This window comes from Coptis chinensis, chromosome 3 (genome assembly GCF_015680905.1).
Source record: "Coptis chinensis isolate HL-2020 chromosome 3, ASM1568090v1, whole genome shotgun sequence".
In the NCBI taxonomy this organism is placed as follows: domain Eukaryota; kingdom Viridiplantae; phylum Streptophyta; class Magnoliopsida; order Ranunculales; family Ranunculaceae; genus Coptis; species Coptis chinensis.
In genome coordinates, this window is record NC_141458.1 from 9,456,742 (window position 1) to 9,473,897 (window position 17,156).

General features: G+C 40.3%; 1 protein-coding gene and 1 long non-coding RNA gene across 3 annotated transcripts; both read right to left on the reverse strand.

Annotated features, from left to right (window-relative positions):
- Nucleotides 1-1,912: 1,912 nt before the first annotated feature.
- On the reverse strand, nucleotides 1,913-3,537 carry LOC147507788 (uncharacterized). Of its 2 annotated transcripts, XR_015217797.1 has the most exons (4): nucleotides 3,085-3,537; nucleotides 2,782-2,853; nucleotides 2,270-2,482; nucleotides 1,913-2,126 (listed from the first exon to the last, which is right to left on the reverse strand). XR_015217797.1 is itself a non-coding variant. In XM_086600466.1 (3 exons), the coding sequence occupies exons 1-3, from the start codon at nucleotides 3,482-3,484 to the stop codon at nucleotides 2,469-2,471; spliced, it is 486 nt and encodes a 161-aa protein (XP_086456592.1). In that variant the 3' UTR covers nucleotides 1,913-2,468. The 2 variants fall into 2 exon arrangements, 1 of the variants encoding a protein (XP_086456592.1); XM_086600466.1 differs by having other exon boundaries at nucleotides 1,913-2,482; nucleotides 3,085-3,484.
- A 1,752-nt stretch (nucleotides 3,538-5,289) lies between these two features.
- Nucleotides 5,290-15,503, reverse strand: LOC147507789 (uncharacterized). Its single transcript, XR_015216236.1, has 3 exons — nucleotides 15,401-15,503; nucleotides 15,224-15,308; nucleotides 5,290-5,559 (listed from the first exon to the last, which is right to left on the reverse strand). It is a non-coding gene; the product is annotated as an uncharacterized LOC147507789 (long non-coding RNA).
- Between the last annotated feature and the right edge of the window lie 1,653 nt (nucleotides 15,504-17,156).

Sequence of the window (17,156 nt, forward strand, 5' to 3'; positions counted from 1 at the left end):
GCAACAAAACCAAAATTTACTTGGACATGGTTTGATTCTTAGGAGGAAGCTGGACTTGATCTGGATATCTCTGTTGCATAGCCTGTAGCGCAAGGAGTCCATTCCATCCTAAATTATTGCACATGCACGATCCATTTCTAACGATTTATTTACCAAAAAGTTACAAATTCATTTACCCTAGATTTAGTTATCACTTAAGAGTCATTAATCAATTGATGACTCAACCCCATAATAAACACCAGCTCAGCACAAGTTCGTAAACCAGAGTAACCATCATTTTTGACATCACACTCATTGATTCCCAGGAGAAGTTACTTCGACTGTTTGTATTTTAGATAATCTAATTTTTATGACCAGATCGTTTTGCAATTTTTGTCGATGATTAAAAAGAAAATTAAAAACTGGCTTTCGCTCTTACTCATTTTTCCACTATCTAAGACCTCTGCAATTTGCCCAAACGTCATGCAAGGCAGAAATGCTGTCATAATTGGTGCATAAAAAGTGAAAACAAAACGCATCAAGTATCTGATGTTTCAATTGTTATTGGAGTACGAAGAATCTTTCAACGGACATTGTGTTAGGAAATGTATACTTCTTTTAAGCTTCTCATCTATGTATTCTTCTATCTCATTAACACCTTTTCGTACTCTCATCACTTGAAACATATTGAGATTTCATATACAGTGTATTACCACCACCAATTAGTCTCAAACACTGGCGCACTATGCTCCCATTTCCAACATTGTAATGAGCAAAAGTTTGACCATCTTCCAATTGCGTATCTCCAAAGATTAACCTCTGTTGATTTGCTGGGATCCCCTCCCTCATCTCTTGGATTTTGGCCTTCAAACTGTCAATCATATCCGAACTTTTGATATAAAATCCTAATTATTTTCCATGTGTAGTTATTTACAGTGATCTCCATAGTTGATTCCTCCTGAATATTGTAATCAGCGAGTTCGCACTGTTTACCAGCAAAGGTCAGCCCTCGCCGATCAGCATAATACGTTGAGCTGTGTGCCTGTGTCATCTATCTCATTAGCACTCACCGATCTTCAGTTTGGTAACTCAATTTGAAAGTCAATGATTCTGCATTTCTTCACCTGACGAGGTTTTCTCAGTGCATCAGAAAGATGGACGTTTAGAGAAAAACAAAAAAAAAAAGAAAACGGACATAGTGCGTCACAGGGCATTTTAATACTCATATATGTCCTTCCTGGTAGTCTCTTGGGATGGTGGGATGGTGGGAGTGTGGGACGGGACGATCTTTTCAATTGGTTAAACACCCTATTTTGTTTTTTCAGTTTCCATGAAGCAAAATCCACATAGCAACACCTCAATAATCAGACCCAAGGAAAAAACCACGTATAGATAGCGACATAGCAACACTACGAGTCTACGATAATGGATATTACATAGCAATACCTCAACAATCGTAATTTCTATTTTTTAATGTTATTGAAATTGATTTTCGGTGTGTCCTGGAATTAACCTTTTAATCGACTGCTTTTGGGGGCTGAAAACAAAATACTATGTAAAATTATTGACCATCCCACACTTTTTTCCTCCTTCTGGCTCGTCTTCTCTTCCTCTATCCTACCGATTTCTCACCCCCACCATTTTCCCCTTGTAACCAGAGAAAACCATAAAAAGTTGACACTCTTCTTCGGAAATCTTTGATCGATTTTCTTTGTTGGAAAAAGGTCCAATATAATCAGGGGGGACCAGGAAAAAGGTCCTGATTGAGTATTGCTATCAATATCCTTGGGTCTCTTGAACGTATTGTAATATGTAAATATGGGATATACTGATATACGTGAAATGATTGGAGATCACAGGGAGAGTTGTATTAATTATCCACTTTATCCTGGTAGAACAAACGAGCAAATAGTAAAATTGGCATACACTGATATACTTGAAAATTGAAATGATTATATTGAACATCACACAGGTTCTATTCCAAAAAATATGTATTACAAGGAATTGTTACAAACTTGCAATAAAAAAAGATTGAAGTCGCAGCAAAACCAAAATTTACTTGGACATGGTTTGATTCTGAGGAGGATGCACGATTTGATCTGGATATCTCTGTTGCATAGCCCGTTGCGCAAGCAGTTCATTCCACCCTAAATTAGTCCACATGCTCCGTTAGTTTTTAGGATGGAATTCTATAAGACCACACATCTAGTGATATTTCAATTTTAAAATTGATGTGTTACCAGGAAAAGACCAATAGGAGAAGAAAGAAGTGGGAAAGAAAAGAAGATACCTAGATTAGGATCATCTCCTCTGCTTTGGAGCTCTCTGAACTCTTGGCAAAGGGAACAACAAGGGAAAAATAAATGAGAAAAACAATCTCCATATGGAGCCTCCACCAGATTATACTTCTTTCTTAGCTTTCTCCTATACTTTGAACCCATAAACAATTGAGAGCATAGTACCGGCATCAATAGGAGGTAGATGAAACTTCATGAAGGACAAGCTGCACACATTCATTTCTAAAGATTTATTTACCTAAAAATTACAAATTCATTTACCCTAGATTTAGTTATCACTTAAGATTCAGTAATCTATTGAAGACTCAATCCCATAATAAACACCAGCTCAGCACAAGTCCATAAACCTGAGTAACCATCACTTTTTACATTACATTCAGTGATTCCCAGGAGAAGTTACTTCGACTGTACGTTTGTATTTTCAGATCTAATTTTTATGACTAGATCATTTTGCAATTTTAGCCAATGATTAAAAAGAATACTAAAAATTGACTTTTGCTCTTACTCATTTTCCCACCATCTAAGAGCTCTGCAATTTGCCCAAACGTCATGCAAGGCAGAAATGCTGTCATAATAGCTGCATACAAAGTGAAAACAAAATGCATCAAGAATCTGATGTTTCAATTCTTATTGGAGTATTAAGTATCTGTCAACTGGCATTGTGTTAGGAAATACATATCTAGTAAGTATCAACTCAACTGATACTGTAATAGACAGTACCCCAATTAAGCTTCAAATGTAGGATATATCTTTTAAGAATCATGCTGAAAATTTTGAAAGAAAAAATTATTCATGTATAAGTAGTTACCGTTTGCCGGGTTTAGCTGGCAATCAAATAATCCTGTTTTCCAGGGTTCTCCAATTTGATTCTGAACCGCCTCAGTGCTTGGAGAAGTAGGAACTGTGTCATGTATGTCATCATCACTCTCTGTGCTCCCATCACTTTGAACATATTCAGATGAATTATAGAGCGTATTCCCACCACCTCTTAGTATCAACACCAAGAGCACTACACTCCCATTTTGAATATTGTAATCGGACAAAGTTTGACCGTCTTCCAATTCTTTTCCGGAAAAGAGCAACTTCTGTTGGCCTGGTGGGATCCTAGTCTTATCCCGGACTTTGGTCTTCAAAATTTCAATCGTATTTGAACTTTGGACTTGAAATGTAATTCGTTGTCCAGTTTGGGTAACGACAAGGATCTCCATGGTCTATTCTAATAGAATGAAAACAAGAAATGAAAAAATAGAAAATTTTCATTAGTTTGTTCTGTCTAATTACAAGTATTTATAGGATACCTTCTTACATTGACACCTGTCCTTACAACCTTGACTTACAATGACTGAGTCAATATTTAAACTAAGGCATTAAGCATTACAGAGTTAATACTCTATTACACCCCCTCAAGCTTTTGGTTGAAAGCAAAGAAATGTAAAAGCTTGGACTTCGTGAAATTAAACCTTGTAACCGAAAGACCTTTGGTGAAGACATCCGCCACTTGGTCTTGAGTGCATATGTACTTGAGTTGAAGAGTGCCGCTAGTTACCAATTCCTCAGGTAATGGTAGTCAACTTCAATGTGTTTTGTGCGCGCATGGAAGACAGGATTGGAAGCCAAAGCAAGTGCCCCAATATTATCACACCATAGAATAGGTGCAGTATGTAATGGAATACCAAGATCTTGCAAGATTTTACAGAGCCAATACAACTCAAGAAAGAAAGGTGAAGCTAAGGCTCAGACTCGACTCGAGAAGACCGCGGAGACAAGATTTTGCTTTTAGCACTCCAACTAATAGGATTTGTACCAGAGAAGATGATAAAGCCATTAGTAGACCTTCTGTCAATTGGACAGCCTGCCCAGTCTGCATCACAGAATGCAGTGATAGCAGGAGATCCTTTTGTAAATTTGAGACCATGATCAATAGTCCCTTTCAAATATCTTATGATTCTCTTCACTGCAGCAAGATGAATAGTTCTTGGACTGTGAAGAAATTGACAAACTTGATTTACAGAAAAAGTGATGTCAGGTCTTGTCCAACAGAGATACTGAAGAGCACCAACCAATGACCTATTGTAGACACCCCATTTTTGCACCCCAGGCATAATTCATTCACGATTTTGCCTTGAATTAAATTTGATCATATAAGGTGATTTGCTTTCTAGAGTCTTCATTTATACATCAATCTTCTTTCTTTTCATCTTCTTTTAGTGTCTTTAGACTCTCCTCATCATGTTCTAGCTATGGCTGAAGTTTTGCTGCTTTCTGAGTTTTGAGCTGAAAATGACCAAAATGCCCCTATAACCCTTTGGAGCCCAAATCTCATTTTTTCCACTCTTTCTTTGGATGAGATTATTTCATATTTGAATTCCCCTTGAAAAATCCTTCGAAATGAGTACAAGCTTGCCTATGTTCCTTTTGATTTCGAAACCCTAATCTTGCCTCTATCCCGCTTTAATTTATCATGCGCCTTTGACCGAGTGCAACGTTTTTGGAGTAAGATTTCGACCCAAGGGTATTTTTAAGAGTTCATGGACCTTCCTAATGGATTAGTTAACAATTTTTGTGAAGAAGAGTTTGCCTAATTTTGACCTACCAAAGGGAATTTCGCAAAGATTTTGAAAATATGGTCAAAGTGGGCCTTTTTGTGGATTTTGGACCCGTGCTCATGGACTGTGGATCCAGCTCGAGTTGGACCTTTTTATTAGGGTTTCTAGCCCATTTTCAAGCCTCCAAAAACCTAGAGAACCTTCCTTAATTGTTTGATTTGATTTGATCCCTAAAATCAAGAATATTCTAGAGAATATGCCATTTTGGAGCCAAGTTTGGAAACCCTGGATTATGGGCTCATTAAGGACGTGTAGGGCTTGATTTTTTGCCCTAATCCATCTGAAATATCCAAAAACCAAGGGCCAAGATCGCACCCCTTATCCCACCTCTTGAATCAAGGGCCAGATTTAGGAGGTGCAACCAGAAAGAGATCAAGCCATTGGATTTTTCTTCATCAACACTCAGCCATTGGATCAAACTCATTACCATATTGAAATCCATCCCAAAAAGCTATAAATATGGGTCTCATTCACCCCTAAAAAAATAATCTAGAGCAAGCTAGAGCTAGGAATTCGGAGTTAATAATCTGGACCTAGTTATTCAGAGCTAATAGCTTTCTTCTCTTCAGTGTTCTTCATTTTTTCTTTCTAGTTCTTCATTTTTAGCCTTCTTTTCTTCTCGTCGATCTTGAGTAGACACTTCTTTTCACCAAAAGTTGTTTTTTTCCTCAAATCACCTGTTTCAATCCAAAAATCACAGTTGTCAATTCAAGATCAAGTTTATCATCAATCAATCAATCTACAATCAAGTATGAGGCAACATTCCAAACCAGGTGACATCTTTCCTTTTTCTTTTATTTCCTTTAGCATTGCATATTAGGTTATGTTTTTTTAGTTTTATTATAGCATATAGTTATTAGTTTTTTTATAATTTAGTGAGGATCATCCAACTTGATAGATTAATTTTTCAAGCTTTCTTCGTCTGCCTATCTTAACACGTTACACCTCAATAGAAGTAAGGCTGGTTTTTACCAGGCGATTGTGGGGGTGCCTAACACCTTCCCACATCGTTACCTTGACTCCCTCGAACCCAATCATCATCTAGTTTCGAGGGCTAGTCCTTCACAGAGGTTTTACTCAACTTTTCCTTAATAAAGTTAGTGGCGACTCTAAAATCAATTGCATAGACTTAGGTACACATTTTGTGGCTTACAGGTTTTTTTGGCGACTACTGGGGACATCCCTAGAGAGTCGGACTTACATTTTCTTTGAGGTGTTTCAGTTAAGATAGGAAAAGAAGAAGGCTTATCCGTGGCTAGTTGGAATAGAAGACCAGTGGTTAAGGTTATCTCGTGCAACCATTAACTCATCGATTCAAATGGAGAATCTACCGTGACGGTTCTTCTCAAGAGTTATCACGCCACCTATACCTTCATCACAGATGTATGTGCCACAAGGAAGTTCTCCACCAAAGACCCCATCCGAGGGACAAATTTTATCGGCCGAACATTCGAGGTCCACATACAAGTAATTACGGTGAATCGTCAATCCCTACCACCAAGAGGAATTGATGGAGAAGGCGATGGAAAAGATGTTTCTCAAGATGATGTCAAAATTTGCAATAACTCCAAGTCTGGGTCAACCACAACAACCAGGTATCACACTACCCCCCATGGTTAGTCCTAACCCTACCATTCTACCAACCTCATTACCCACTCCATATGATACATAGATCAACCCAATTGCATGTTCCTATGTCAACCCATACTCCGTCCCAATGTTTTCCTCAGGATAACACAACCTACATGCCTCAACCATCCACTCATCAAACTTTTCAAAGCCCTAACCAAATCCCAACTACAACCATGATGTCCAACCCATTTATGTTACCAACCCCAACCTATTTTCCACAAACTCCACAACCACTGTTCTACACGAACCCACAATACCAAGCACAAAACCCAATCCAACCACCGGTTGACCCCGTAATGGAGGAGATTAAGAAATTGAAAGAAGCAATGACCAAGATGAAAGGTGAAGACCTGGACCTTGATAATCTGTGTCCATATCCACAGATCAGAGTACCACATGGATTCGAATTTCCAAAGATGGAGCGATATGAGGGAACCGGCTGTCCAAAGGCCCACATTCGTATGTATGCAAGTTATCTACAACCGATGGGAATTGGGCCAGAACTAATGGTTCAACTATTCCAGAGGAGTCTTAAGGGTGCAGCCTTTTTACTGGTGGATGAATACCTTGAAACGCAAAAAAATCAAGACTTGGCCTGAATCGTAAATGCTTTCAGAAATTCACTTCTCTTACAACACTGACATCCAAATGGGCCGAAGGCAACTTGAAGCTTTGAAGCAAGGTCCGAATGAAAGTTTTACAGAGTACATTACAAGATGGAGGACAAAAGCGGCCCAAATCATTGATAGGCCCGCGGAACAGGAGCAAATTAGGATGGTTATGAAGAGTTTGAACCAAGAGTATGCAACCAGGCTAAGTGCTAGTTATCATCCGACATATCAAGCCTTAGTTGCCGCTGGATCACAAATAGAAGATGGGTTATCATCTGGCAATATTTCTCCCATCAGCTCAATGTCTATAGGATCTAACCAGCAGAAGAAGAAACCTCCCACTGTAACGGTGAACAACAAAGAAGCCAATGTGGTTGCTGCACAAGTTCAACCTCAGCCACATACGCAAATTCAGTCAGAGGTGACAACTCATCCTTTTTCCCATCAAGTCAGTTTCCCTCCAAGACAGCAAGACAGGGGTTTTCCCAGGCAACAGAGACAGTTCACAGAATTGGGTTTCCCATTACAAGTTGTATTGAAGGCTTTAGTCCAACAGGGTTTGATTACGTTAATGCAGCCGAGGCCTCCTCCAAATCCGGTGCCGTTCTGGTATGACGCTTCAAAACATTGTGACTTCCATCAGGCTCCAGGTCACACGACGGAGAGGTGCATGCTCCTTAAACATCTTATCCAAAACTTAATTGATGAGGGTAAGATAGATGCGTCCAGTCTCGGCACTCCCAATATATCGACAAATCCACTACCAATGCATAATGGAAGAGTTAATACTTTGGAAGCTGTCAAGAAGGATCCGGCATCATTCATCATTCCGATTAGACAGACATCCAATGTTAACACCACAAGGCCTGTTAATCTTCAAGATGCAGTCAGAAGATGCATGGAGCAAACAAAGCCTAGAGGTATCCAATTAAATGAGGTGGTAGCACCATTTCTTCATACTCCACAGATTCAAAAGCCATTCAAGTTGACTAGAGAGCACCTGGAATCCTTTATGATGCAGAGGCCCATTACAAAATGGGTAGATCCTTTGAATACATCTCAATCTATGACATCACGAGTGGGGTCAGAACCTCAAGGACCCATGATTCGCCAGAATCCAACTCAGCAGCAGGTGATCCAAACTCCGATCACAATCCCAAAGGTCCAGCCAGCCAGCCTACCTAAGAGTCACGCGATACCGAGGGAGGTTCTAGGGAAGAAATTAATTGAGCCCGAGAAAGTACGGATGACTCAACAATCTCACTACATCGGTTGAAGCAATTAGAACCTAGTTTGGCGGGAGGAATGTGTTGAGACTCACGGTTTGACAAGAGGAGGAAGGATATACAAGCCACCACACTTTACAGAAGGATCGTGTCTTGGCCCAACAACCAACCCACCCACACGCTATCGAACCGTAAAACAGGAGGGTAATGAAGTAATCCAACAATTGCGTAAAACCAAGTCCAATATTTCCATATGGGGCTTACTCATGGCGCCACCCCAACATAGGCAAGCAGCTTCTTCAAACCTTGAACCAAGCTCATGTTCCAGCTTCCATCCAAATTTAACGATTTGGCTGCACCATCGCTTCCCTCGGAAAGACAAACTCCATAACATTTTCTCGATGATGATCGACCCCGGATGGTATAACCCACACGAAAAGCATTGACTATTACGGTGCATTGTAACAACCATAAAGTACCATTTGTACTAATTGACAATGGATCCGGTTTGAATATCTGCCAACCAATTCTCAAAGCCATTGAATCATGCCGTAAGACTTCACTTTCACTAAGGATACAAGAGCAGGTTCATGGGTTTGATAATCAAAGAAGAGAAGTCCTTGGCGAAGTTTACAACCGACGTCCAAATAGGTCCATCCACGCTCAAAGTCACATTCTTGGCTATGGACATCGAGGCTAATTACAATTTCCTTTTAGGCACTCATGGCTACACCAAAGCCGGGTGCAATTCCCTCTACACTTCACGTAAAAGCTTAAGTTCTTATGGCAAGGGAAGATTATCCGCATCACCGGTGATTCGATGATTTGGATTCTTCGTAAGAGCATAAGGTAATACCAATGATTGAAGGAAAGTGTAACTACACCGAGGAACCATTAGGGATTGTGGAGTTTAGGGCACCCGACAAGGAGAAGCTCCCTACCCCATTTTGCAATGGAAATCCCAAGACGACTTCGGTTGTTCCGCGGAGCGTAACTATTTTCCAGGACTTGGATTAGGAAAAAACCAAAACGGCATTTTAGAACCGCTGCAGATTCCTAGTCAAGATGATCGAAAAGGACTAGGCTATACTGAGGAGGTTATGGAAGGACTGGCAGAATTATTTATCGATTCTAATGCTACGGTGAATTATCTCAGATTGGCTCTACCTGATCTAGGGCGAGATTGAGGCTATTATTGATTCCAATATATTTTGGGGCTTAAGACGACGACCAGCATCCAAACTCGGTTACTATTTCGAGCGGATGTTAATTCCTATTCAGATATCACCAACTTAGGTTGGATCATGAGGCTAGACAGTTTAATTGATAAATGAGGTTGGATCGACATCCTCCTCGCCGTATGGACTATACTCCATCTTTTACTTTGGCCATTCCCCGGTTAGATATCGACCCGTGAGACGATCTGCCACTCCTTATCATGTCCATGGACCCTCGACCATACTTGATTTGATGATTTGTTGAATATGGAATCTCTTATTGACCGGCCAAATGATGTTGAGAACATACCACTTTCTCGACTCCCGCATCGCAATATGAAATTTGGGAAAGGTTTCTAGATACTTTAGATTCTCGATGAGGATCCATTCATCGATGGACACTATGATGATTGGGAACCCAAATATCCATGACCGATCCGTCCCCACCAACATAGTCCTCTTTTGAGCCTTCGATGAATCCGATATGGCCCAAAAAAGCCCGTGAGATTTTCTCATTTCAACCCATGTATATAATCATATTTCAAAAATCCAAAAAATTCAAATATTTCAAAAAAAAAAATCCAAAAAAAAATCCAAAAAAGTTTTAAAACTCCCCGCAGATTTGATTTACCCCTTGCCTTAGGGCAAGATGATTGATGATTTGTGCAAAGTTATGACCCCTTTCCCCGACGATGAAGAAGAAATGGACAATGAAGTTGCCGAGTCCATTCTTCCTCACTTAACATTATGAAGACCGATCGACGCCGTATCGAGGAAACAGAGACAATTAATCTTAGCACCACGTAAGAACCACGCCGATGTGAAGATTGGTACAACTCTAACCCTCTCGAGCCAGTAAAACCCGATTGAATTGCTAAAGGAATACAAAGACGGTTTGCTTGGTCCTATGATGATATGCCGGGCCGGACACCAATATAGTAGTTCACAAGTTGCCACTATCTCCGAAAAGAAACCGTTAAGCGTAAACCGAGGAGGCTTAGACCGAATGGATGTCAAGATTAGAGAGGAAGTAATCAAGCAATACAATGCTGGTTTTCTGATGGTAACTCACTATCCTACTTGGTTGGCTAACATCGTCCCAGCTACCAAGAAAGATGGTCGAAAAGGATGTGCGGCCGACATGAGATCTTAATAAGGCAAGCCCGGCGATGACTTCCGCTGCTGCCTAGCATTGATATGCCGGTAGATAACACCGCCGGTCATGAACTATTATCATTCATGGACGGATTCTCCGGATATAACCAAATCAAGATGGCGTAAGAAGACGAGAGAAGACCTCGCTTTATCACCCCATGGGGACCTTTTGCTACAAAGTTATGCCATTTGGTTTGAAGAACGCTGAGCTACGCACCAAAGGGCCATGATCGCTTTTACTCCACCTACATGATGCATGTGGAAGTAGAGGTGTATGTGGATGATATGATTGTTAAGTCATGGAGTCGAGATGACCACTATGTGAATCAAGAAGTTGTTTGAACGGCTTCGTAAGTTCAAGTTACGGTTAAATCCTCGGTGTGTTTTTTGAGCCACGTCCGAAAATTGCTTGGTTTCATGGTTAGCAAAAGGGCATTGAAGTTGATCAGGCTAAGGTCAAAGCCATTGTGGAAATGCCCGCACCCGCCACGGAGAAGGAAGTCGAGGGATTCTTAGGGCTTAATTTCAAAGATATCGCCAGATTCATTGCACACCACGCCCCATTTGTGAGCCTATCTTCAAGTTGCTAAGGAAGCGGTCAACCTAAGGAATGGAATGAGGAGGTCAAAGGGCCTTCGACAAGATTAAGCAATATTTGTTGAAGCCGCCGTACTTGTTCCCCGACCTCGGCAAACCATTGTTACTTTACATCTCCGGCACGTAAACTTCTATGGGAGCAAAGGTTGGACAACATGACGGACAGTAGAGTTGAGCGAAGCATTTACTATTTGAGCAAGTGTCTTCACAAGTACGGCAAACTACACTCCTATTGAGAAGACATGTCCGCACTAGTCCGGGCAACACAACGCCTTAGACACTACATGCTTGCATATTCAGTTTTGTTATTATCAAGGATAGATCCGCCAAGCACCGATGGAGAAGCCTATGATCACCGGGAACCTCACGCTGGCAAATGCTTTTGGCAGAGTTCAAGATTACGATGTCACACGTAAATCTATCAAGGGAAAGGCATTGGCAGATCACCTAGCAAAGACACCCTTTGCGGATTATCACCGGCCAGACCGAAGTTCCCGTGATGAGTATATTCTAGCAAATGAGCCGACACGGAATTGGTAGAACCACAAAGGACTCTATATTTTGATGGTGCTATGAATCAATCTGAAAATGGAGTAGGGCAGTTCTTATCTCCCCGAAGCGAGTACGCGACTGCTTTCTATCGACTCGAGTTTGAGTGCACCAATAATATGGCGAGTATGAGGCTTGTATTGTTGGTCTTCGAGCCGCACTACACCCGCAAAAAGAGATTGATGTTTTGGAGACTCCTTGCTAATTATCAGCCAGATCACAGAAGAATGGAAAGTTAAGCATGCCAACCTCCTTCCTTATCACAAGTGCTTGAGAGAACTGGTTGGCGAGTTTGACCGTATTACTTTCACTCACCTTCGGCGGAAAGGCAATAGCTTTGCCGATGCTTTGGCTACTTTAGCCTCTATGCTCAAGATTCCGGAAGGTGAAACGTTTAGGCCCATCGAGATTATATCTCAAAGAGAGCCAGCTTATTGCTTTGCTATTGATATAGCGGCTGAGTCCTCTGATGGAGAGCCGTGGTACCGCGACATTCGTGAGTATCTTCAGCATCAACGACTCCCTAATGGTCTGACTAAAAGAGAACGACGATCACTTCGGCTTTTAGCTTGCCAGTTTATCATATGTGGAGATGTTCTATACAAGAGGTCGTACGACGGGATTTTACTCAGATGCTTGAATGAGAATGAAGCTCGGACAAGTTATGACCGAAATACATGAAGGAATTTGTGGCCCTCACATGAGTGGGCACATGTTAGCTAAGAAGATCATGAGACCGGATACTATTGGACAACTATGGAGACATTTGTTGCAAGCACGCTAGAAAGTGTCATAAGTGTCGATTCACGGAATTTGATGCGCAAGACCGCCGAAGTTAAACCCATTTTCTTCTTGGCCCTTCTCTCGCTTGGGGGCTCGATGTCATTGGCAAGTTAAATCCTTCAAAGATCCAACGGACACGGCTTTGTCCTTGTGTTGCCATTGATTACTTCACTAAATGGGTCGAAGCTATATCTTTAAGTAGTGTTACGGCATTGAATGTGGCGAAGTTCTTGCGCACCAACATTATTTGCCGGTATGGGATACCGCATGAGGTTATCACTGATAATGGTACATGCTTCAAGGGGAAGGAGTTTAATGCTATACTGCAGCAGTTCAAAATTCGGCGACATTTGTCTTCACCCCTACGCACCTCGACTAATGGGGCAATTGAAGCGCAAAACAAGACACTTTGTCGATTTGTAGAGAAGATGATCGAGACATACAAAGACCGGCATGAGAAGTTACCATATGCACTATGGGCTTATCGAACTTCAGTTCGATGTTTGACGTGGTCTACTCCCTATGCACTAGTCTATGGAATGGAGGCCGCTTTTGCCACCGGCAGAAATGCCTACTCTACGGTTTTGCAGGGAGGGTGCCGCTTTAGAGGAGGAATGGATCCAAGCCAGAGTGGAATCTTTGAACCTAATCACAGAAAAAGCGACTTAAAGCTACAACCATGCACGAAGCTTACTAAAGAAAAGAATCGCCCGAGCATTTAATAAGAAAGTTCGTCCGAGATTTGAAGGAAGCGGTATTTGGTCTCGAAGAAATTAGGCCTAAACATCCGCCGCACCCACGAGGGAAGTTCAGACCCAATTGGGAGGGGCCTTTCATTATTAAGAAGATTCTACCCGAAAGTCGTGGATCCTCACCGATCTTGACGGTGTTGAAGTTCTCCAATCCTACCAATGCCGGACCAGCTTAAAGAGGTACTTTTCGCGGACCCAACCTTGTTTTTCGAGACAAAGAGTATAGTGGAAATCTTAGAGAAATGATGGGACAAGCCATTTTTTCCCCGATATATTAGCCTAACAAGCCCACCCAATGTTGTATGTTTCCTCTAGAAGCCATTTTGAGCCTTAGCCTTTTTTTCATCCCCACGATTTGACCTATGTCCTTTAGGAAACCAGTTTTTACCCTTAGCCTACCCATAGATACCCCAATCCCATTTTATAGAACTTGTCATGATCAGAAAATCATTTTCATCACCAATTATTGATCGTTAAGTATCTACTATGGTCCCAATCTACAATATGCTATGATTACCCCAATGGTTACCCCCAAGAGAAGAAGAAAAAAAAAAAAAAAATCCATGCAAGGGCAGCAAAATCAATTCAAAGGGTGGTTCATAGGGAAGTTTAGGATACTTTATCATTTTCGTTTCGTGACAAGTTCTACCCTAAAAAAAAAAAAAAAAAAAAAAAAAATTCTTTTTAACCCACCACCTAAGCCTACATTATAGTCCCATGAAAGTCCGCTTCTTGATCTTTAGATCCACTATGTCTCCTAGTTGAGAAACGTTCAAGGTTAAAAAAAAAACATTGAAAGATACACCAATACAAGCAGGATCCATTCAGAGGTTATCAAGGCCGAAGGGATGTTTTCGGAAGTGTCTCTAAAGTTGTCCTCCCATGCATTTTATGATCATTGTGAGCAGGAGTGGTGGAAAGGATTTATGGTTGGTTTTCAAAGATATAGTGGATTGAGCGGTGGAAAGGATTTATGGTTGGTTTTCAAAGATATAGTGAGATCATGCAATCAGATAGGGAAAAGTGTGGTGTGTGCTTACTACTTTTGGTGCTAAGATTAATCGTGACTCTATCCCGGAGGTCGCCTCTCATGCTCATCTTCTTGTCCAGAATTCATTTCCCACCTTCACTTGTTATTCAATCATTTGTGGTATTTTTTTGTTCTGCGGAAAAAAAAAAATGTTTTGCTTTACATTGTTTTCAAAAAAAAAAAAAAAAAAAAAAAAAAAATTGTTTTCGAAAACTTGGTTTGCTTTGGATGGCTTATGATGAAAAATCTAGGATGACACCACAAGCATATAGAAAATTCTGAAGCCAATATTCCTAACTAAACCACGTACTTTTTATACTAACATTGTATACAAATAATTTGGTTCATACATGCATCATCATCTAACCACTCACGCATATTCCACTAATAACATAGTTGTATTATAGTTTTATGTATATCATGTATATTGTACTAACTTGTCATGGAGAGAAATAATGCCCGTCATATTCTTTTTGCCAAAGAATTTGTTTTTCTAGTCTCACAGGTTGTGCAACAAAATTCAAAGACGCTGAGATTGAAGGTAAAGCTGCCAAGTATGGATAAGGTAAGTGAGATTCCATTATATGTTACCCAAAAAAAAAAAAAAAAAAAATAAAAATAAATAAAATCACCGTTAGTTCGAAAAGAAAAAAAAAAATGTTACCATAGCATGTCGTGGTCTGGACGGTGTGGCGCTTCGCCTGCTTTCGGCACCATCACTTTTTCTCCTTGACGTTTGCAAGTTAAAAAAAAAAAAAAAAAAAAAAAAAAAAAAAGTTTGGCTTTTACCACGCGTGGTGCGGCAGTACTCCTCAAGCGTCGGCTTGCTGGACGCACAGGTATGATTTCCTCCTCCCTCTTTGTATATATCGAACTGACAAGGTTTTGCATGTAAGTTTTAATTAGTGTTTGATCTTACTAAAAAAAAAAAACTGGCTTACCGAATTTGCAACTGTACTGGCTTACCGAATTTGCATGACGTTCTGTGGTTGCCATATTCTCTATTTGATGGACGTAGGCTAAGGTACGCCTCTCTTCTTTTTTGTCTGTTTATATAGTCTTGTGTTTTAGACCGCCTCACATGGCTCCTAAGGAAAGCATGAATGTTAAAATAGGCATCTTTTTTTGGTTAGAAGTGGGTTATTTGCTAAAAGACAAAAGTGTTTGAATTGTCAAAGATTCCTTTCTAATAAAATAAAAGATCTGATTTCTTAAGACTTTCGGTGCAACCACCAAACAGTAGGAAGGTCGGTAACCTTTTGGACCTGGTTCGTCTGTTTTGGGTCTGCTTGACCCGGTTTTACCCATTCAACCCGGTTAGACCATGTTGACCCAGTTTTGACCGGCTTTCACCAGTTGACCCGGTTTTGACCGGCTTTCACCTGTTAGACCCGGTTTTCACCAGTTGACCCGGTTTTGACCGGTTTTCACCAATTGACCAAGTTTGACCAAAAAAAAAAAAAAAAATCCAAAACTTTTCAAAATAAAAAAAATGATGAATATTAGTACCACGGGGTTCTTACCCTCCAAAGATGAAAAATATTCATCAAGTTTTGTTTTCACCACCGCACTATTGGTAAACCACTTCGATCATTAATATCATTTCTGTAAATCCATTTGTGCAACATTAAAATTGTTCATGAACAATGTCGCTTTTATCGACAAATTTTACTGGATGGATCACTGAACTCATAGTGACAAGTTTTTTCCAACCCAAGTATACTTGAACGTGTAATTGATTGATTGATTGATTGAACTTGAATATCATCATCCCCAAAGATCCATCTTTCATCTCCAAAGACATCTCTTATCTTCCCTAGCGGTGTTCGTTCGTGGTAGGTTCGGCCCATCTTCTTTTAATCTCCTATCCCCAAATGGATCTTCTTTGCTCTCCCCCGAAGTCTTTCCTTTCACGGTGTTTGGTTATCACCATTATATGAGAATCTTTAATTTAAGTCAAAATCATGAATGAATTGATCTATCCATTTAATTTCACCAGTTTTCAAAAATGAATTTGAAAATATTAGATTTCAAAAAAAAATTTGTCCCTTGATTTCAAAAAAAAGTTGTTCATCATTTTTAGAAAATATTTTTTCAATCAACCAATATCATGTTACGCGGTGTAAGTCCGTCCGATGCTTCCGCTAGCATTGATTTTGTCTTGTGGTATAAGTCCGTCCGATGCTTCCACAGATAATCCAGTTGCCATGTCGCGTGGTATAAGTCCGTTCGATGCATCCACCAACATTCAATCAGTTTTAAGCCCTCACAAACAACTTGAAAAAAAATCAAGGATTTCAAATATCTAGGGAAAAGCCCTATTTCAAAAAATATTTTTCAAATGAATTTTCAAAAATTGAATGAGATCTTTTGGCCGGAGCTTGGCAAAATGTTTTGTCTCCATGACTTTGCCGCAGTCAAGTTGCAAGCAACCTCCGCCAAAAGAGGGCAACTCAGAGACACCCCATTTTTGCACCCCAGGCATAATTCATTCACGATTTTGCCTTGAATTAAATTTGATCATATAAGGTGATTTGCTTTCTAGAGTCTTCATTTATACATCAATCTTCTTTCTTTTCATCTTCTTTTAGTGTCTTTAGACTCTCCTCATCATGTTCTAGCTACGGGTGAAGTTTTTTGCTTTCTCGAAGTTTTGAGTTTAAAATGACCAAAATGCCCCTATAACCCTTTGGAGCCCAAATCTCGTTTTTTCCACTCTTTC